The 22015-nt window shown below is 38.6% G+C and overlaps 2 protein-coding genes across 2 annotated transcripts in view; both read left to right on the plus strand.

Moving 5' to 3' along the window:
- Nucleotides 1–3981, plus strand: part of LOC147169989 (complement C3-like) — a 34039-nt gene extending 30058 nt beyond the window's left edge. The window contains exons 41-43 of the mRNA XM_086083463.1: nucleotides 2698–2781; nucleotides 3141–3291; nucleotides 3738–3981. Coding sequence (XP_085939589.1) covers nucleotides 2698–2781; nucleotides 3141–3291; nucleotides 3738–3879 — 377 coding nt within the window. The 3' untranslated portion in view covers nucleotides 3880–3981. The remainder of the gene's footprint in view (nucleotides 1–2697; nucleotides 2782–3140; nucleotides 3292–3737) is intronic.
- A 1663-nt stretch (nucleotides 3982–5644) lies between these two features.
- On the plus strand, nucleotides 5645–20465 carry prkacab (protein kinase, cAMP-dependent, catalytic, alpha, genome duplicate b). Its single transcript, XM_086082527.1, has 11 exons — nucleotides 5645–6210; nucleotides 9081–9142; nucleotides 11260–11388; nucleotides 13281–13379; nucleotides 14157–14239; nucleotides 14352–14478; nucleotides 15256–15351; nucleotides 15827–15949; nucleotides 16498–16557; nucleotides 16650–16754; nucleotides 16835–20465. Exons 1-11 carry the CDS (start codon nucleotides 6165–6167, stop codon nucleotides 16958–16960), a joined length of 1056 nt encoding a protein of 351 aa, XP_085938653.1. The 5' UTR covers nucleotides 5645–6164; the 3' UTR covers nucleotides 16961–20465.
- The last annotated feature ends 1550 nt before the right edge of the window (nucleotides 20466–22015 follow it).

The following is a 22015-nucleotide window of genomic DNA, read 5'->3' on the forward strand; positions in this document are numbered from 1 at the left end:
TTTTCAAACTAGCGATCTCCAACTTATATCGCGCTCTATGAGTCCCCGACTAAATGTGCAACTTCGACTGACAGGCGACCTTCGTTTGAAGTAGTAGATTCCATGGCTCTATGTGCAATAATAACTTTTAATTTGTAAAATAGCAGTCGCTAAGTCGCTCCGGGTCACGTCCACTTCCATTCAACAATCATTTCCTTACGTCGTCCGTCATAGGGCAGTCACGTGATCACGTGACGTCGGTGCAAATGGTCAATAGGGTGCAATTCCACTTTTGATGTTCGCCGTGGGACGCAATAATTCCTGTCGAGTGTCTTTGTTGTCATTAACGGCCATGTCATATATGCATGTTTTACGCACGCGACACGACTGTCCAAAATGGCCGATACTGTACTTAATGCAAAAATATTCACAAAAAGTGCTATAAAATCATAATTGCTCAACATAAATTGAATTTTTTTCCAGGGAAGAGTTTAAATTTATCATTTCACAGAATAGCTGGTTAGTTTTTCATAAGTCTTGTATTCCTTTAAAGGACCTGGATCACAGTATTTTAACTCGTCATCTGCACATCTGCTTCCCACTGCAAGTAGTGTCGCAATGTCTATATGCATTTATTTTCCAAGAAGAATAACATATATTCTTATAAAAAGGGAAAGGTATCGTAAACACAGTAATTTATGCAGAGTTAATCACAGAAAACACAGTTTTTGTATATTTTGTTTCAACTTCCCAAAGAAAAAGGACCCATAAATGGGAAAACAATGCCACCCATTGGCTAAAGTGCACTGGGTGGAGCACGCAACAAGCAACGGCAAACATACTAATGGCAATCAAATAAAACATACTTGTAGAAGACAAAATGGGTCACAGTTTGTCTTATTCGTCATCTGCAGATCTGCTTCCTAAACATAAAAAAGCAAGGAAGTAGCATACAAGTGCTGGTAAGTGTATTTACTTGCTGTTGAACTGTACCGAGGTGGCAGCAGTGTTTACCATCCATGCCAAAGCTATTTAGCGCAACTGCCGACCGCCGGATTGCCACTAAAATAGCGGAAGTGCTATCGCGTACCTGAAAAAAAAGGCACTGCTGGAGAAAATAGCGCCCTGGCTGTATAGTCCCAGGAAAGAAGTGGAAGTAGTCGGCGTTGCTCTCTTTTTTGTTGACCCGCTAAACTGTTCTATGTTCACCGAGGGACACGCCTCCTCCTCTCCGGTATGCGCGAATGCATAAATGAATCGTTCCAAAAAAGTTCCACGCGGTGAAACACTAGCAAAGGAAGCGTTCCAAATTGCCGTTTTCGGTTTTGGTGTGAATGCAGCATAAAAGTTGTCCACAAAACCTCCACCGTCGATTAAATTAGCACAAAAGATCTTAACATCGTAGCAACATATCACTTTGCACAACATTTAACGGTAGCACCAACATAAATGGCTCAATTCTTAAAAAAATAAAAATAAAGGAACAAAAGAGCAGTGCAATGTGAGGGGAAACAGAAATGGTTACGGAGGCTGAATGGAAGCACAGTGCGCAGATAACCCAAAAATTGACAAACACTGATACATTTTTTTAAATGTCTCATTGAGATTAAATAATATATATATAATAGACAAAAATAACCAGCAAATAATAATTCAAATGCAAACATTTTAAGAGGGATGAAAAATAAGAAATTAAGTACATTTTAACTCTGTAACACGCGGAGCTCAGCTCCTCAGCCAAGGTGGCTTCCTTCGTAGCGCCTCTTGCCCCGATACTCTTGTAGGGTGTCCCGCCTGTACTTCGAAAAAATTGTTGAGCTGCAGAGACTTCATGATAGTTAAAGAATGGTTAAATACAGTGGAACCTCAAGTTACAAACGACCCATTTTACAAACTTTTCAAGTTAGAAATAAAATTTTGGTCAAAAATATGCCTCTAGTTACGTACATGTTTCGTTTTATGAACCTTCTCATCATGGGTGAGCGGACGGATCATACTGTGCGTCTCGCGCTATTTAAGTTAATTCAACCATCATTGGCTCTAGGTGTGATTGTGAGTGTGGATGGTTGTTCGTCTCTGTGTGCCCTGCGATTGGCTGGCATCCAGATGGATGGCTGGATGAATGGATGGATGGATGGATGATGGATGGCTCTGTGCGTAACTCATTATCAGCTGTGCTGATTTTTTCACTCTTAACTCATTCACTGCCATTGACGGCTATAGACGTCAAAAATTCATTTGAACTATTTCTATTAGTTTTAAAAAATTCCACTTTTGCTAACAAGAGTATGAAAACCTAGAAATCTTTTTTATTGTAGATTTAGAACAGATATAAAATTTGTGATTAATTGTTAGTTAATTAGTGAAGTCATGTAATTAATTACAATTAAAAAGAAATAATCGCCTGATAGGCCTAATTAAAAAATATATTAAAAATAAGGGCCGTTTAATCATAATTAATCGTATTAATGTACAATAAAAAATATAGGTTTTCATAAAAAAAATTATGAAATGAAAAATTATTAAACTAATAGAAATAGTTCACATGAATTTTTGACGTCTATAGTCGTCAATTGCAGTGAATTAACTAGACCAAATCGCAAAATGCCTCCCCACGTTGAGTGGTACCGATAAGTGACATTTTTTACTTTGGCCCATGGACGAGATGGAGAGAAGAGTAAGTAAAAGGATAACGTGTAGGTGTAACTCTGTCTTCAGTGTACCGCATACAAATGGAACAAATTCCAAACAATCGATCAACTGACATCCATACAGCACGGGTGACCAAAGTCATCAAAGAAGGTGAGATTTGATTGATTTCAGTGATCTAGGAAATATATTTTCTGACATGCATATCACTGGTGTCAGGTAGAACGATCACATCTCCAAAACCATCACTTTGCAGGAAACAAAAAAAAAAAACATGTTTGTTGAGCCACTAATGTTGCATCATCATCGAAAGCAAACCAGTTTCAACACTTTTACGTACATGTTTTACGTACCCATGTGGGAACTGACCAATTGCAAAGATTTGTGGAAAAATATTAAATTTGGACATAGAAGGGTTTGGCCTGACACTGACGATATCTTCCAGAGAATATTGATGCTCTAATAAATATACATAAACATATTTTCTTTCTTCTCCCATGTTGCCATTACAGGAAATATTGATATGGGTGCCGAAGGGAAACTGCGCACATTCCTCAGTTACCCTCACTGCTGGGATGCGTTAGAATTGGACATAGGCAAATCCTATTTAATCATGGGCGCATCAAAAGATATTCACACTGACAGAGATGACCAGACACAAACGTGAGTCTCTGGATTTGCACCCTGTGTGTGCAAGACCCAAGTTGATTGTCTTTATTTGTATCAAGGCTTTGTCAGGTACGGTGTTCCCTCGTTTTACGCTGGGGTTAGGTTCCAAAAAAATACCCACAATAAATGAAATCCGCAGTAGTTAGCTTTATGTTTTACATTTATTATAAATAAATAAAAAAACTCACCACACAGTTTATACACTTTTCTAATTGAGGCATTTACATTTTTTCAAAATGTTCCCTTGTTTAAACATTCTCAATAATCAAACCTTCATAAATATAAAAAAAATAGTTACATTACTATAAATAAAAAAAATGCATGCAAAATTACGATTAAAAAAAACTGCGATCAGACAGGCCGCGAAAGGTGAACCGCGTTATAGCGGGGGAACACTGTATACTTGAAACATGACGACGTTTTCACCCGCTTCTCTTCAGGTTCAACTATATACTTGGAGCGAAAACCTGGATCGAATACTGGCCTACACCCGCAGAGTGTCAAACCCCAGAATACAGTCATACTTGCTTAGGAATGGAGTTCCTGATTAAGAAACATGAATATTTTGCATGCGAGCAATAGTCAAAGTCAAGCAGTCATCGAAAATACCTTTTCACTATTCTCATCGTGTAATTCTTCTCCCTTTATGTCAATAAATGTTACACCATGCTGATTGAAATGAAATGGTTATGAATCTCACTGTCTGTTTTACACATTTCTAATTAAATAATAAATTAGAAATAGAAAGTCAGTTTGATAAGTGGTAAATGATGCATCAAATCATATTATTTTAAAACTAAACATATTGTAAATTTGCTAACATAAGTCATAATTTGCTGATTAAAGCTGGTCTTCTGATTACTAACGAGTAAGGCCAGAAAGAAGCTCTGTGACATGCAATGAGAGTCAGCTCACTCACTTCCCCTACCTCCTTGCTTTTCTATATTTCATTCATAAAATGCAGCATCACTCGCCACTCCATTTTCACTCTGGCCTAAAGTTGCTAGGCAACAGCAGCAAAAAAAATAAATAAAGAGAGAGAGAGAGAGGCGTGGGGTCGTTGGAATCAGGGAGAGGGAAACTTTCTTTCACGCATGTAATTGTTTAATTAAAAGGATTAGGAAGGGTAGTCTCATTGTCACTATTTTCTATTTCTAATTTCTAAATATTTACAGGTGTACAATATATATATATATATATATATATATAAACAATTAATGAAATAGAGGGGCAGAGTCATATGATGGTGATCCAGGGGTCAGCAGCATGGTGCCCGCAGCCCTTTTCTAAAAATAGCTCAGCAGTGATGGGGTGTGATTTAGAAATGTTGTATATGGGATCATTTTCGTCATGCTAATCCTTGCAGAGATTTATAGAAATAGTGTTTTATATTTTTCTGTTTCCTACCTTGTTAAATAATTGTTGGTAATGATTGTGTAATCATTAAGATGGTAAGTATCTTCATGTAGAATCGTAGACGAATAGCGTGAATTACTGGTAATAACATGAACACGGAAATCACATCAAGCTGTAGCCATTTGCATTATTAGTACGCTCTGTTTTAAAAAGGTTAGTAACCTCTGAGTTTTACTGTCATAACAGCCCTCTGAGGGAAACAACGATGTTATCAATGAAAGTGTTGACACCCCTTAAGAAGCTCTCATTGTTTAAAAGTGCAATTTGACCACATATGCTCCCTCCACTGCAAAATTATCAATTTCTCTGACTTTGCGATTCAGCTGCAGGATGTTTGTGTTTCTTTGACTAAAATGAACAGCTTTTTCTTTTGGTCTGTGATTTTTTGTTGTATGTATGTTGTTTTTTTCCAGAGCTGCATGTATCCTCGTAGTACACGATACATTTCTTCATTATATACCTACTGATTTTGCACGTTCGTCTATGAGAAGAACACAGGTATATAGTAGCCGATGAGACGCTTCCATTTTGGTGGTGGTTGCTGCAGAAACTGCGCTCTCTCCCTCCCGCGTCCGTCTGCCATGCCGCGTCCTGCCAAGCTGGCCAGACCGCGCCGCGCGTGCGTTCCATTCTGACCAACATTACTAAAAATAGCTCGTGGTTGACGTCACTCGGCGAAACGTGTATGAGTCGCTTAGCGGCGGTGGTGAGGGCGGGGGAATGGGGGGGGGGGGAGACTACTGAGGAGTGTGGAGCTCGGTTTTGGAGGGATTTAAGATTTGCGGTACCAGCAGCAGTCAAAACGACAGCCTCGCACTCCCTAATATTGTAACGGTCCTGTCACACCAGGTCAGCGACAGAGGAAAATATCGGTGACGTTACCCCCATACCACCCACCACCCCACCTTAGTTTAGTAGGGCGGTGGGATATTGCCGATGGGTTGCTGAATACCAATCACAGCGGAGAGTCAGACGTCGCTGTCGAGCGTTGACCAATGGGGAGCCGAGACCCAGCTGTCAATCAAGTCGGATTCAGTTGAGTGGGCGGGACGTTCAATGGGCTGTAGTTCCGTCATCTAGCTCATCTCCGGGGCTACAGGGGGCCAATGTTGATTTGGGCGAATTCCCGTCGCGGTTGGTGGACAGTTGATTTTAAAAAGCCGCAGGGTGCCAGCGCGAAGGCTTTCGACTGACAACACAGCATCAGCGTCCTGTCCGTTGTTTTTTTTTTTTTTTTTTTTTTTTTTTGGGTAAGGGGAAGCTGGGGTGACGGTGGGAATTCAAGGGGGCCTCCTCGCAAGGAGGCAGAGGAGAAGACTGGCTCCTCCGCTACCCGAGATTGTGCCTCAATATCGGCTATCGGCTCGGTTCAAGATCAACGCCTTGTTTGGATTTAGGAAATACTAGTCCTAATCGACCTGCTCGGCGGAGCCCGTTGACAGGTTGTCATCATGGGCAACGCACCCACGGCCAGGAAAGGCAGCGAGATGGAAAGCGGTGAGTTGAGCAACGCAGCACGCTTCACACCTGAGCATCACCTGGCCGGCACCAGCCTTCCTATCAGCGTTGGAGGCCTTAAAATTTATTTATTATGAGCCACATCAAACTTTGCTAATATGTATAGTAGCTACACACAGCCGGCTGTACAATCTGAGCTGTACATAATGTAGGTCGTGTAGTAGTGTGTCGATGACGTGGTTTGTGTTTGCAATGGTGATTATAATAATGAAACCATCAGAACCGCACAGCACAGCACTTCAAGTGCCAGCCACAGTAGTAAACATCTTTTGAAATCACAGTCTAACTCAAGGTGCGTAGGCCAGATCTGATCATTTTATGTGGCACGTGAAAGCAAAACATGTGTCGGCATTGTGTTACTTGTCATCACTTTGAATAACAATTAGCTATTGCAAGTATTTCATCATCAAACCTTTTTTTAAATAAATTGAGCAATATTTAAAGGGGAAATCTCACTCAACAATAACTAATGGGTGCGAGTGATGACCTCTCACATCAACCCCAAACATGGTGACGAGTATTAAAATTAACAAGCCAAATTATTTGACAAAGGTAAGACTAGACACAAAAATGTGAACACCAGGTATTTTTCAAACTCTAAAATATATGCTCCGTTTCCCCAGCCTCGAAATGTTACTCTGGAGGTACACTTTCAGCAGCAAAATCCACCTGTTTTTATCCAACTCAGGAGGCGGCCATTTTGCCACTTGTGTTCGACTGAAAATTACATCACATCACAGTTATTCTAGGCTCAGGTCATGACCAATCACGGCTCAGCTTCAGAAAACAGGTGAGCCGTAATTGGTCATTGCCTGCCCAGCAGCAGTGGCAAAAGGGCCGCCCCTTGAGATGGATAAAAAAGGTGGATTTTGCTGTTTAATTCATATTCTACAAACACAATATGAATCAGGATGCTGTGTTTAGACGACTGAGACTGCATAGAACATATAATTGTATTATTAATTTTTTTGCATTGACCTCCGCTTTTTATAACTGCTTTGTAATTGGTCACTTTTTTTCTTACTCGCAACTGCCACCTCTGGCCAAAAGCGTAACTGCAGTCTCTGTAACAAACGTGTGCATGGGACGCTTGCGAGTACGTGTGCTCGAATAAACTTCTTCTCTTTTTTTTCCCGATTTTCTCGGAGTCTAAGATGGATTTTGGGATGTGCTCGAAGCCAGCCTCTTGTTGTTGTTTTTTCAATTTTCATCCCAATTGTGTCGTACGCTCGCTAACACAACACTACAAGGACAAACACCTTCCACCACTCCACCCTTCCCCACCCCAAGAAACTGCACAAAAAAACAAAAACAGCAAAATCTACCTTTTTTTATCCATCTCAGGGGGCGGCCATTTTGCCACTTACTGTCGACTGAAAATTACATCACAGTTGCTCAGGGCCCAGGCAATGACCAATTACGTGTTTTCTGAAGCTGAACCGTGATTGGTCATAGCCTGATCCCAGAATAACCGTGATGTGATGTCATTTTCAGTCAAACGCAAGTGGCAAAATGGCCGCCTCCTGAGATGGATAAAAAAAGGTGGATTTTGCTGCTGAAAATGTACTGAAGGGAAGATACAAGCTGATAGGCGCAGTCAAAATTAAAAAGTCATGGCTTTTTGTACTCAACTGAGTAATGGTGTTGAAAAAGCTTTAGCATTAACATTTTAAACTTCATAATGCACCTTTAAACTACTTATATTGAATTATGATTAGTTATCCATATTGTGAATATGTAATACAATAATATGATGATGCGTTTAAACATTTCTATGGGTTTGAAAATTGTCTCCAGGCCTCCATTTTTCTCCGGGTACTCTGGCTTCCTCCCACATTCCAAAAACATGCTTCCTAGGTTACTTGAAAACTCTTAAATTGTCCAGTGGTTCTTTGTCTACAAGTGGCCTGTGATTGGATGGTGACCAGAATGTAACCCTCAACACTAGTAAGCAGAAGTGGGAGATAAAAAAAAGAAGATTGGAAATCATAACTACAATGTGTGCGACAGAAATAAATTTGCCACCCATGTTCTAAATATATATTGCTCATTAAAAATCAAGCTGACTCTCATTGTAAACACCAATATGTTAATATTCCCCATTTTTGGCACTTATTTGATTGTGTAAGTAATAATCTTATGCCCGGTGACTGTGCAGTGTGCACATACAGTGCACGTGTTAGTGGTTAAGTCCAACACGATTTACTACTACACTTTACTTCTACATTTTCAACTACAAGATCCCAGCATATTGACATCTTGAAGTGCACTAAAACACAAATTAAATCAATGTGTGTTGATGTTTTCCAAGTTATTGGAGCCTGTTGAGCAACTTGTTTGGGGAATGCGACTAAAGCTTAGTGTGACTGATTGATTGCTTTTGCTTTGTTGCGTGTTTACTTGGCTAAGCTCGCACTCTGCAATTGCATGAAATACATTTCATGACAAAGTCAATCTAAATATATATATATTTTTTAATTGAAATAGCACGATAGTGATTTGTGATATGAAGATTTGTCATATAGGGATACGGGGCTGTCCACTGTTCACTATGTTACTTTGAGCAGGTATTTGATTTGATGGATTACTGCCTTGCTCAAGAGCACAGAGATGAGATACTGTATATCCCCGTGCTATCAAACTGTACAACTTGGCATTCAGTGTGAGGGGATGGGGAAGATGGGGACGAGCACCTAATATTTTTGCATTATGCATGCTATGACATTTTATAGTATGTTTATTGAGTTACTATGACACCTTTTAGTACGTTTACTATGAGACTTTCCTTGAACCTTTTTACTTAATAAAATACGTACTGTAAATAAATAAAGCATTGCTGTCTTCTACAGTCAAGGAGTTCCTTGCTAAAGCCAAAGAGGACTTCCTGAAGAAGTGGGAGAGCCCTGAACAGGTGAGAGAAACCGCCATACAGTACATCGAGAAGTTGTCCGGGATGGAAGATGGAATGTATTTATTTATTTATTTATTTTCTATTTCATGGGTCCAAACGTGTCAAAATGTTGTCTTATCAAGTAACTCAGTGGCATACACAGTCAATTCTATTTAGAGTGGGACCAAATAGACTCAGCTTTAAAGTCATGTTTACACTCGGAAGAGAGTAAAATGAAGAAAGTCACTCAAGGGTTGAGGAACGAACTCACAACCTTCAGCTTGGGAGACAGCCGATCTACTCCCTGAGCCACGCAGCTCCTGCTGTATTTGAGTATATCGTTCCTGTCAGCTGGAATCTTCCTAACTCCAAGAGCAAAAACGAGTTTTAAGAGCAAAAAACGATAGTTTTTACCTCTTGGAGTTCCGCAAACAGTATAAGTCGCATAGCTCAGGTGGTAGTGTAGCCCTCTTCCAAGCTGAAGGTCGTGAGATCGTTCCTCAAACGTTGAGTCACTTATTTTTATTTTTATTTCCTCAATTCTTCATTTTACTCTCTTCCAAGTGTAAATATTACTCTAAAACAGAGTCTATTTGGTCCCACTCTAAATAGAGTCAAATTTACTCTGCTGAATTTACTGTGTATGCTTAAAGCTTTGCTTTAGTTCAAAATAATAGATAAATGTTAGATTTCCCTTTTTAGACCCAAAAGCTACGGAAACATTTTTCTTTTTAGTTTAAATGACTTACCTTAATTAGAATGTTGCATGGCATTGTGGCCAAAAAGAAAATACATCAATTGGGATTTTCAATACCATTTTTCCCCCAGACTGATAACAGTGCGAGTACTTAACTTTGAGTAGTCACCGTTACCAAAAACCGATACCATTAGTACATAAAATTCCCTCCAAAACACTGTAGATAATTTTAAAGAATAACTAAGAGCCAGGTTTATAATGTGAAACACTCATATAAATTCTCCAGAATATCAATCTGGGACTTCTCCAGTGATCTGCTCGGGAAAGGCGGGACATTCAGTGCAATACTTCGAGCTGATTGGGCAATGAGCTTACAAAACGTTTGTTTTGACCAAACACGGCAACAGATGAAAATGTCGTCATCGTCATTGTAGGTAAAAAAAGAAAGAAAAGAAGTACTAACATCTTAACCAGCTAAAAATGCATAAAGCACCTCTCGCTGTGGGCAATGCTGCAGAAACTGCAGGCTCAGTACAAGATGGATTCTCGGGGGTTGGTGAGCTCACAAATGCTGCAAAAATTGGTTAAATAAGGTTAAATATATCTCAATATAACAGTTTTTGTTAAAATGGCTAGAAATGAATGGCAATTTGTATTTTTCTCATTACTAATTTTTCTACTTCCTGATCATACAACGGCCATAAAAGTCACGAGAACCGATGGTTCGCTGGTATCAACACTGATACCGATACAGTATCGCTCATCCTTACTTGTCTTTTGGTGCTGCAAATAGTAAATCCTTGTTGTAGCGGATGCCGCATGCTAAACTAGCAAGCTAGCTGGTGAAATGGTCCTTTCGTGTGTTGCCATGAGAGGCGGCAGCAAACTACCGACCTATGTCACACATTAGTAGCCATGACTACTTCTTATTCTTCTTCCATTTTTCCTTCTTCTTCTTATTCCACTTCTTCTATTTCTTATTGTACTTTCTTTTGTCAGTTGCTAAAATGTTTTGATGCATTATTGCCACCTTCTGAAATTGAGTGCGTGCGACAATATTCAAAGATTTATTATGATTCGACTCCTTATGATTCAAATCTTTTCTATAATTGGAAGCGGAAGTTTCAAATCCAACCAGAACTTGTTCACTGCCATCAACATGGTTAGGGAACGGAATCCCCGTTCCCATGGGAGGGAGCCCGTGCCCTGCTTTGAAATGAATGCTGCTAAATGTATTACAAATTGCGGTATGAGACATAGTTTAACATTTTGTAGTACAGTAATTCATATTTTGTCAATGTTGTTGCTGTCTGCTAAAAGTGTAGACCTCTCTCATCAGATAGATGAGAAAAAGGAAGTTCCCTGGCAAACCTTAATACTTGAAACGCTTTGTCGTAGAAAAACGGACCGAACTGACAGCTCTGTGTTTGTGTTCATTCAGAACACTGCTGGCCTGGAGCAGTTTGAGAGGTTGAAAACTCTGGGCACAGGCTCATTTGGTCGTGTTATGCTGGTGAGGCACAGAGAAACGGGACAGCATTATGCCATGAAGATCCTCAACAAGCAGAAGGTCAGTCCGGGCCGGAGATCAAGGTACACGCTGTGCCACAATGCCAATTTACAAACAGGTGATGTTGTGTTTGGAAGTGCACAAAAAACATTGCAATCATTAACTCATTCACTGCCATTGACGGCTATAGACGTAAAAAAAATCATTTGAACTATTTCTATTAGTTTAACATTTTGTTCCACTTTTGTTAACAAGAGTATGAAAACCTAGACAAAAATACATTTAGAACAGATATAAAATTTGTGATTAATCGTGAGTTAACTAATGAAGTCATGCGATTAATTGTGAAAAAATTAATCGCCTGACGCCGTTAATTTTTAATAATCTTCTTTAAAAAAAAGTAATTGTATTTATATTTTTTGTTTTTAATCTTTTCTTCTTTTTTTTAAATAAGAAAAAGGAAAAGATTATTAAAAATTAGGAGCGTCAGGCGATTCATTTTTTTAATCATAATTAATCGCATGACTTCACTAGTTAACTCACAATTAATCACACATTTTATATCTGTTCTAAATGTTCAATAAAAAAAAGTCTAGGTTTTCATACTCTTGTTAACAAAAATGGGAAAAAAACGTTAAACTAATAGAAATAGTTCAAATGAATTTTTGACGTCTATAGCCGTCAATGGCAGTGAATGAGTTAGGCAATGTGGGTGCCCCTTCCTATGGCATTGGCAGGGTTTTCTACATTATCGTCCGACACTATTGGGCCAACACAAGCTAAAACCAGCACTGACCCTGCGTATCGCTGCCGTTGGGCTGATACAGTCCAACATACCCTTGGGGAATGTCAACTTATAAGCACAACTGAAAATGTACAAAAGTTAAGCGTCGCTTAATGACACAAAACTGCTATGAATCGTCACCAAAATTCACATGCACATATCTGGTCATGTCAATTCCAACCTCCGAAAATATCAAAACAGTTGCCACCATATTTTGGATTTTATGGGCACCAAGCCTTTTTCTCACCAGACAGTGCACTCTTACATTTACATACATGCAAGCACAACTGTACCTCATAATGTATGTGACAATTCGATCAATTTCATGTTTTTTCAAAAGCTATACTATTAGTCAGTCCCCAATGACTCCCATATATGTGTGTTATTTTATTTATTGATCTATTTATTTATTTTACAAATTATTCACCAATCTTGAGCGTTTGAAAATGGCCTTCTTTCTTTGATGATGGAATGTAAATAATTGAACAAATATGCGTTTTTTGGAGTCTTCTGAAAAGTGATAATTTTGGCGGTACAAGGATTATGCATAATACAGTAAAATGATTGTGTCATATTTAGTATTGTATTCTGTATTATTTCACGCTTTAAGAAACGATTACTTCTGTATAGTTACTTTTTTTGCATGCTTTTTTTTTTTGCGGGCCCGTGGGTTCATTATAAAATCTAATTGAATATTTAGTATGTTTACAGCAATAATGGGCAATCCATTCCACGACCACTAATACTGGAAGCTTTGTAGAATGTTAAGATTGATTGTAATTAAGAAGATGTAACAAAAAGCACATTCCCATCATTTTTCTTGAGTTTTCAGTTTATGTCGATGATTCTGCAGCACATAATGTTCTCAACAAAGCAGCATGTATGCAAAGTGTCCATCACATTTATATATAGTATTTTATTTTATTTATTTATTTGTTACTATTTAACCAGCGTTTCAATACAAGTTTGCCACTGTGGTATCTCAGTTTGAACACTACATGCAAACAAACAAACAAACAGGTAGGAAGACACAAGATTGCTTAGAACTTGAAAATTCCACACAGGAAGGCCAAAGCCCAGATTCAAACCCCAAATTCATAACTACGAAGCAAATGTACTATTATTTCATTGTTAGGCTATTAAACTCGGCTCTTTCTCCCAATTTTAGGTGGTGAAGCTCAAGCAGATAGAACACACTCTAAATGAAAAGCGAATTCTCCAGGCCGTCAACTTCCCTTTTCTTGTACGGTTAGAGTACTCGTTCAAGGTAAGGCGATATTGATTGTCTGTGTTTATTGACACAGTTGCGTATGGTTGTGTGTTGTTGCCATGTGGGAACACCTCGACAGCAGGCCTGTCTGACGCTGTACCTGTTCCCCAGCTGGCTATTCTTCACTTAAGGCTTCATCCATTTAAGCTGTTTGGATGAACCTTAAATGCCCCAGGGTTGAATACTTTGATGCCTCAGATAAACCTATTAAGAGCAGGCTTGCCCAGTGTCTGTTTTTTATGCCTCCCTGAGATTTCACACAAATAAGCGGCATATGGAATGAGAATGGTTGTAGATTGCAAAGATATCAATAATGATCTGCAGTTGGATCAATCCACTTGCCGTATTTCTTTGGTGCTGGACTGCTGCAGTCGCATTTCATTTTAGCTGCTTTTTGTGGCGAGTGACCTCTAGTGGCACATTTCTGGGACTACATTATAGGGGCTGCGCTTAATCAAAGATGTCAGTCAGTGTTTTAATGGCATTGAAAGTATGCCTTCTTGATTTTCACATTAGTGATGTCAAAGTTCAATACTCCCAAGCTCAATGAACCCAGTATTCCCGGAGAGGTGAAAAAAAGTTTGTTGTTACATACAGAAACAGGTTGTCATTTATGTATATTAAAAAAAATAAATGTGAATGCTAAACTTTCAAACCATGATATTGTTGTTGGTTAGCCACACTTTTAGGCCTTTTTTTTGTTTTAATGATTTGAAAAGTAGTTATAGATTTATTTGTATTAACAGACCATGTTTCACTCTCCCTCCTCTATAGGACAACACCAACCTCTACATGGTGATGGAGTATGTGCCAGGTGGAGAGATGTTCTCCCATCTACGGAGAATTGGCAGATTTAGGTTAGCATGTAGTTGACATGAAGCATTTTATTTGGGGGGTGGGGGTGGGTGCATACGGAAAATTGTTAATCTGCAAATTTGCACTCCTGTGTTTGTGGGCCTATGTTTGCAGTGAGCCTCATGCTCGGTTCTACGCTGCTCAAATTGTTCTGACCTTCGAGTACCTTCATGCTTTGGACTTGATCTACAGAGATCTGAAGCCGGAAAATCTTCTCATAGATCAACAGGGCTACATACAGGTACATTTAGCCCACCCTTGTACTATACTAAAGGAAGTGCGACATTGTGATGATGTGTTATTATATCACTGATTCCTGAGAGTTGGGACAAAACGTGCCTAACATAAGGAAGTATTTAACATCTTTTTAAAAGTTAAATCTGAAGGAATTGTGTCTATGAATGTTTTTTTTTTGTCATGCATTTTTGACTTTTTTTGTGTGTGAATTTCTTTGATTGTCTGGTCTGCAGTCAGGAGGTTTATGTTATTCTACCTGTGCGCTGCAAGAGGTCACACACTCTAAAAACAATTGGGTCAAAAGTAACCCAATTAGGGATAATAATAAAAATGGACCGATCCACTTTATGGGTCAATTTCACCCAGCTTTCTGGGTTGTTTTATAGAAAATCACCCAATTTGTTGACCCAAGTAAAGGATCTGACCAATATTTATGAGTTTTTTTTACACTAAAAGACCCATTTCTTGACTCAAAATTGGGTCAAGTAGAGGATCGGTCCATTTTTGACCTAGAGTTGGGTTATTTTTGACCGAACTGTTTTAGAGTGCAATATGGGGTAGATGCCACGGACTTCCGACTTCCGGGTTTTACACATCAGGGCCGCGTTCCAACACTCGCACCACCACCCCTCGACACCCCCCCCCCCCAACTGTGCGCTCCTGCTCATCGGCGAGAGGGCGTCTTGGCTATCTGAAATGCGACGGGAACGTGCAACCGAGGGGCACAAAGGCGGAAGCACAAGTACTGGGACATTGGGTCATTGGTCTTTTTCCTTCACAGGTGACAGATTTTGGCTTTGCCAAACGTGTAAAGGGCAGGACCTGGACACTGTGTGGCACCCCAGAATATCTGGCCCCTGAAATCATCCTTAGCAAGGTAAACCATTGTTTTCCTCTTTTTACATCTTTTATATCAACTAATATCGGAACTTCTGGCTGTATTACACTTTTTTTTTTTTATCAATGTCATAAACTGTTCAAATATATTAATTAAGACATAAAAAACAATGTATCCTTGTTTCACTTGAATGGTGGTAAAGCTATTATTATTATTATTTAGAAGAAGAAGAAAGATGCAATGATGTTAGCCAAGTCATGTTCCTCAGCATTTAATGAAACCATATGCCATCTATTTTAATGTAATAAATATTTTGGGGGAAAAATCAAACTATTTGCCTCATCACATTTTACAAAACAATATTTTTTCAAAGTAATTGTAACACATAAATAATGCACAATTGCATGAGTGACAGATTTTGGTGTGTTTAATAAATTAAAGTTGAAAATGTTGATACTTTAATTTATGAGCATGTTTATGAGATGCCTCATGACCATATTGTCATCCTAATTAGGGATACAACAAGGCAGTGGACTGGTGGGCGCTGGGCGTATTGGTCTATGAGATGGCTGCCGGTTACCCCCCTTTCTTTGCTGACCAGCCTATTCAGATCTATGAGAAGATTGTATCGGGGAAGGTATGATTCACTGTCCGACTGATTCTTACTGTATATATTCATCACTGTCGGCTGATTATTGAGTAGGAATTGTAATTTGATCTATTCCGAAAAAAACAACCTACGCAGTTATACAACAATGTTTTTCATTGAGGGGTTGATGGCTTAATGGAAGTGTAAATTCCCCCATAATAAAATATATATACATATATATATATAGTTATATATAGTTTCGCTCTTCTTTTAAATTTACACGGTCTCAAACTGAATACGTTTGCTGCCTTCTAGTATTCAAAAGTCGAATTGCAGCGCACCCAATACCAAGTCATGACTGGTTTGGCAAATACGACAAGAAATGCTTTTGTTCACTTTCTTGTGTTCTTAATATTTTATTTTATTTTTTAAATATATATATATACAAATATTTATTTGTATCTTATTTTTTTTATTTTTTTTGCTCTGTGCAAGTGAGGCACACAACTTTAAAGGGTGAAGATCAATCTTGGTCAACTTTAGAAAGACAAATTGTGATGGCTTGAGAAAAGCAAGCACTTTGTTATCTGCCTTAGGTGCGTTTCCCGTCTCACTTCAGCTCTGACCTGAAGGATCTCCTGAGAAATCTGCTACAGGTAAAACGTTGCAGCTAAAGCACTTTTGTGTGTGTGTGTGTGTGTGTGTGTGTTTGTTTTCTAATGGAGGAATGTATTGGTCTCATTCTCAGGTTGATCTCACTAAACGCTATGGAAACCTGAAGAACGGGGTCAATGACATTAAGGGACACAAGTGGTTTTCAACTACTGATTGGATTGCTATTTATCAGAAAAAAGTATGTATGTTTTCCGTGTTTTGTATATTTCTGTGTGCAGATGCAGGCGAAATGTCTTCTTTTTTTTTGTCCACCAACAGGTGGAAGCTCCATTCGTCCCCAAGTTTAAGGGGCCAGGCGACACCAGCAACTTTGACGACTACGAGGAAGAGGAGATCCGCATTTCCTTCAATGAGAAATGTGCCAAGGAGTTTGCTGAGTTCTAGAGTGAGTGAATGAGGGAGGGCGTCGAAAAGGAAGCCGGGGGAGTCGCAGCTTGGCTGGTCAAGTGGGGAGCGTACCGTCTCCTGTCACAATCACCAGCACCAGCTGCAAAAAGAGAGAAAAGGGATCGAGCGAGCAGACTGAGAACCAGCAGTGTTGCCTTTTTCTGTTCTCTTTTCTTTATGATTCGGTCTCATTTATGGATCCCTTTATAATGAAGGTGTGCTTCAGATTCAAAGGTTGTTTAGAATCTCTTCTACAGTTTCCTCCCTGCTGGTATGGTGTCATCTTTCACGTTTGCAGCCCAAGAGAGGCAAATGCATTGGTCAGAATCATCTGTCGGTCATGTGTGAGGACCACTGCATAAGGACCAGCTCAAGTCTGCACTGAATTCTAAATTTACGTTGATAAATTGGCTGGTTTGCAGACATGTCACACATGATACACATTCGGCTTGATAGGCTTTTCTTCTTTTTTTGATGACTTGTGTGTGTCAGTATTTAGTCTCATTGCGACTTGGCAACTTTATCAATCTTCACGACCATTTTAAATGTTTAAATGTGTCTTAGTGAAATCATGTCACGCTAACTAACACAAACGAGCTCAGTTTGGTGAAGGAACACATAATGTTACATACAGTAATGGTATCTCAGGTTTGAACATATCACTCGGTGGGGACATTTGATTAAACATAGCTAACATGTTGAATGAGAAATGTCAAGTTCTGGTCAGAATTCAAAAGGAACAAAAGGGAATTTGTCGATATTTAGATTCGTGTCTTCCACACGTTTTTGCCCTTCCATTTGGTTTTGTGGACAAAAGTTGTGTCATCTGCGGTCAGATCGCACCTGCTGTGCATGTTTTTAAACTGAAAGGGACCATCTGAGGAAAACTGCTTCTGTGTTATCAGAGCACTTTGATCATCTGTCATTGATGCTGCTGGTCTTATTTGTGTGTGTGTGTTTTAATATCCTACGACTCAGCTCAAGCCATCACCTCTTTTTTATGTTTTATTCCATGGAGTAATGTTTCACACAAAAAAAACAAAAAACGAGCATAGCATTGAGCTGGCCAGGAAAAGCGAAAGCATCTGCAGCTAGCTGTTGGAGAGGCTAACATGGTTCTTAGTGTAGTGTATACATGTGGTCAGTCACTCCTTAAGCTATGACAGCAAGTGTTTTGACAACAGATTTGAAACATTCTAAAACAAAACAACCATCAAAGCCTTTTAGTGTAATTTTATAGCTTCTGTACATTTTGATGCACCGCCATTTAGGGGAGACTGGAGCTTGATGTTACACTTTTTACATATTTTTGGAATCAATACATCACATATGTACAACAAAATGTATACCAGATGAAAGACCAAATTATCAGGTATATATTTTGTATTCATGTCATTTTCATATTGTGTGTCAGTGCAGAGTTATAAGCAATCAAATATCGAGTGTGAACATGTGACATGCAGCCCCGCCATCGGGTCGGTTGTCTCACTCTATGGGGTAAAATGGCACATTGTATTTTGTAATAAAACAAGGGCAAAAGTATTGTTTTTGTTTTACTTGAAAGTGAGCTTTTACGTCAGCTAAATAACATTTTCATAATTACATTGAAAAATGTGTTGAACATTTGTCATTTTGCAAGTCCTTAGGAACAGCTGGCATGTAGGTCATGGCTCTTAGCCTCAAAGGCCAGTTTTGCCTTCCTTTGATTGAAAATTCAAGATTAAATTGAATTACAAAAAGAAAGCGCTGCTTCATCATGAAACTTAAACCAGTCCTGAAATGTGGACATAGTTACAACAATAACTGGGCGATCCATTTTTTTAAACACTCTGACAAACCAATTTCCTTACTCGTCAGATTTATCATCCAAAATTCAATTCTGGCATAAACCGGTTTGCCAGCAGAGCATTTTTCATTGGCCCATTCTTTGGATGTCTGACAACTAACCCAAAAAATGACATGTTGCTTCAAACTAAGATGTTGGCTAATACCAGCTCTAGGTTAAAGTTAGCTTAAAACAGACAAATGACTGAGGCATGAAACGATTTCTGAACCTTCCCTCTAACGAGTCCACGTGAATTTCTGCTAGAATGTGTACAAAATGTGTTGGGCTGAAACCTTATGTCACAAGTTGGTCAATTTTATATTTCTCAAAAAATCTGTACTATTGGTCATGTGTGGGTGTTATTTATTTATTCATTTATTTATTATTATTGTTATCCATCCATTTTCCAAACTGCTTAATATTATTTATTTTATTTTTTATATATATATTTTTTATATACAAATCATTGACCAAGCTAAAGTGTCAAAAATGTTTTGCTCTCGTTGATGGTGCAATATTAATGGTTGAACAAACATACCGTTTTGGGGGTCTCCTGAAAAGTGTCTATTTTGGAGGTAGAATATTTCGGACTGATGCCAACGATATATTAGGTTGAAATATTTTCCTTGCAAAATAGTTAACTGCCGCTTCTTCCGGTTCATAATGTGCTATATTCTTTTCAGACAGGGTATTCCACTTTTTAGTTGCGCCCTCTGGTGGAGAAAATAATTGCTATGTGACAACTTAACCCGTATGACAGCAAGCCCTTGTCTCCCTTACTAGTTCTCAATATTTTAGTCGAATTTCACACAAAAAGTTGTGTGCTGTAAGGCACTTCATCTGCAGTAGTTTGTATAAAGTTTATGTTTTTTTTAATGAATTTGACAATGAATGTGGAGGGGAAAGGAAAGGGGTGATTGGTAGTAGTTCACATGGCTGACTTTCGTACACCTGGTATGGGCTCAGTGCCGCATTTGAAATTGCCCTGTGATGATTTCATTCTTAGTCTTGGCCCCTACAGGATTCCTTTCAATGTCTGCATGATGACTCAAAGGATGTGTCCCCAGGTTTAGTACACTACTTTTTTTTCTTACTTTTTTTTACTAATTTCTATCACTTTCATGCAGCATGCACTATTTTCTTTCTTTATGTATGTATTTATTTATTTATCTATCCCTGAAACGAGATGATTCATCAAAAGCGGTGTATCCTAATGAAATGACCGAGGCTTATCGAACAATACACTAAAACAACAATTGCTCACTTACTGAGCAGTACTTTTTCTTTTATAAAGAGAGGAGGAATTATTGACTAATGAATCTGATGTCAAGTCCACATCAGCAATCAATCATTGCTATTTGTTTATGTACTGTTGTAACCCACTTGTGAAGGCGTCACACTTTCTGTATCCCATCTACGTCACATTTAATGTTGACTAACATGGACAAAATGAAGTTTGAATTCATGTATGATCCAACAATATTGTGTCTGATCGATGTTTCTGCAGTGACACTTCTACTCAAAGCAGGCACAATGCTGGTATGTTGTCACACTTCTAAGGAAATGAGAGACTCTGGTGTTAACCCCCGCCACACATACAACATAAAAAATGTGAGTGTAATATTTTACAACATGAATATCATCATTCCAATAAAGTTTTACTTAATTATCCCGAAAGGCCTTGTCTTTCCCGAAGTGGATTTGTTGCTTCTGTAATGTTAACATACTGTTATTGTACTTTTACTACTACTACTACTACTACTACCACTACTTTGAACTTGAGTATTTATTTTTCAGACAACTTTTTTATTTTTACTCCCCTTACTAACGGATATGTCATTTTAATTTGACAGTTTCTAATAGTTTTGACCAGATTTGGTTGCATTTCTAGTTATAACAACTTATAGAAAAGAGCAGCGTGGCTCATACCTTCCCCCCTTAGGTAAGACGCCCCACGTCCATAATTCTCTTCCTGACCACTAGATGAAACACATTTTCATCTCAGCTGCTTCCTTGGACTAAAGCGGCATTGTTAAACTTTACCTATCATTGAAACAATGATGCTGGCAATCAAAACAACTGATTTTGAGGTAGGTTGATGTGATATTTTGACACTACAAAATAAACTTCTCTTTGTGTGTTTTTGTTGTTGTTGTTTAAGTTTAACAGAGGCTATCAGTTTGAACAAACAATAATTATAGACAAACATTATAGTCGCAGCGGACCATGGGGGGGTTGGGGCGTGAAAAATGTTCTTCTTGCTGTGGGATGTAACAAAAAATTTTTTTTAATAACAGAGGCACTGCACTAAAGGAAACTGTGAGCCCACAGCTCATTATATGTGATATGTGGTCATGTACATACTATGAAACGTCATGATTTTAATCCATACGGTAGTTTTGTGTTTTACCAGTGAAAGTTTTGCCAAGGCAAAGAAAGATAAGGACACAAAAAACGGCTCAGAATTTTTAATCGCTGAGTGAGGAATTCTTGGCCTGCCGTAAATTGGCTATTTTTCCGTATTTGGCCTGCCTTGCTTCACCCCCTTTGTTCTCTTCACGAAGTGTTGTCTATAGCTGGGTTTCCATCCAACTGTTTCAAAATTTTAAAGCACTTACTTTACTGAAAATGTGCATAACGGACATTCAACGTATGCACGTTTCCATCTGTTCTTTTGCAAATATTGAGTGTCACAGTACGTGGCGGTATACACCATAGAAATGGGATCCACCAGTAATTTAAAAGAAAAAGAAGCGACTGTGCGGTGAGATGACATCGTATGAGTTTTCTTTTGTTGATACACCGAGGTGGCGCCGAAGGGAAAACAAAATTTGCAATGTGATGAGGCCCGTGATTGACTCACTCACAGGTAAGTGTCCTGCTGCAATTGCTGTTAGTAGTTAGCAACAAGTTAACATATTATTGCCCCAGGCTAAGTATTGTCACAGTAAACCTCCAGTTTCTAATAATTCTGTAAAGTGCAAAGTAGTACAGTTTAAAGCAGATGCACCACCTGCTATGTCACTTTCACTTTCAGTGAGTACAAAATTGATCACAGCTAAAAAAATAAATAAATAAAATAAAATAATGTATAATAATGTATCCATTCCATTGTAAAGAGTCTTTGGGTGTCTAGAAAAGCGCTATATAATTCCAATGCATTAATATTATTATTCACTTACCCACTTGTTATTAATGTATTCATTTCATTTACTTGTGTGCTTTTA

The sequence above is a fragment of the Leptonotus elevatus genome, chromosome 8 (assembly GCF_054856555.1).
Source record: "Leptonotus elevatus isolate MCC_2025b chromosome 8, RoL_Lele_1.0, whole genome shotgun sequence".
Lineage (NCBI taxonomy): Eukaryota > Metazoa > Chordata > Actinopteri > Syngnathiformes > Syngnathidae > Leptonotus > Leptonotus elevatus.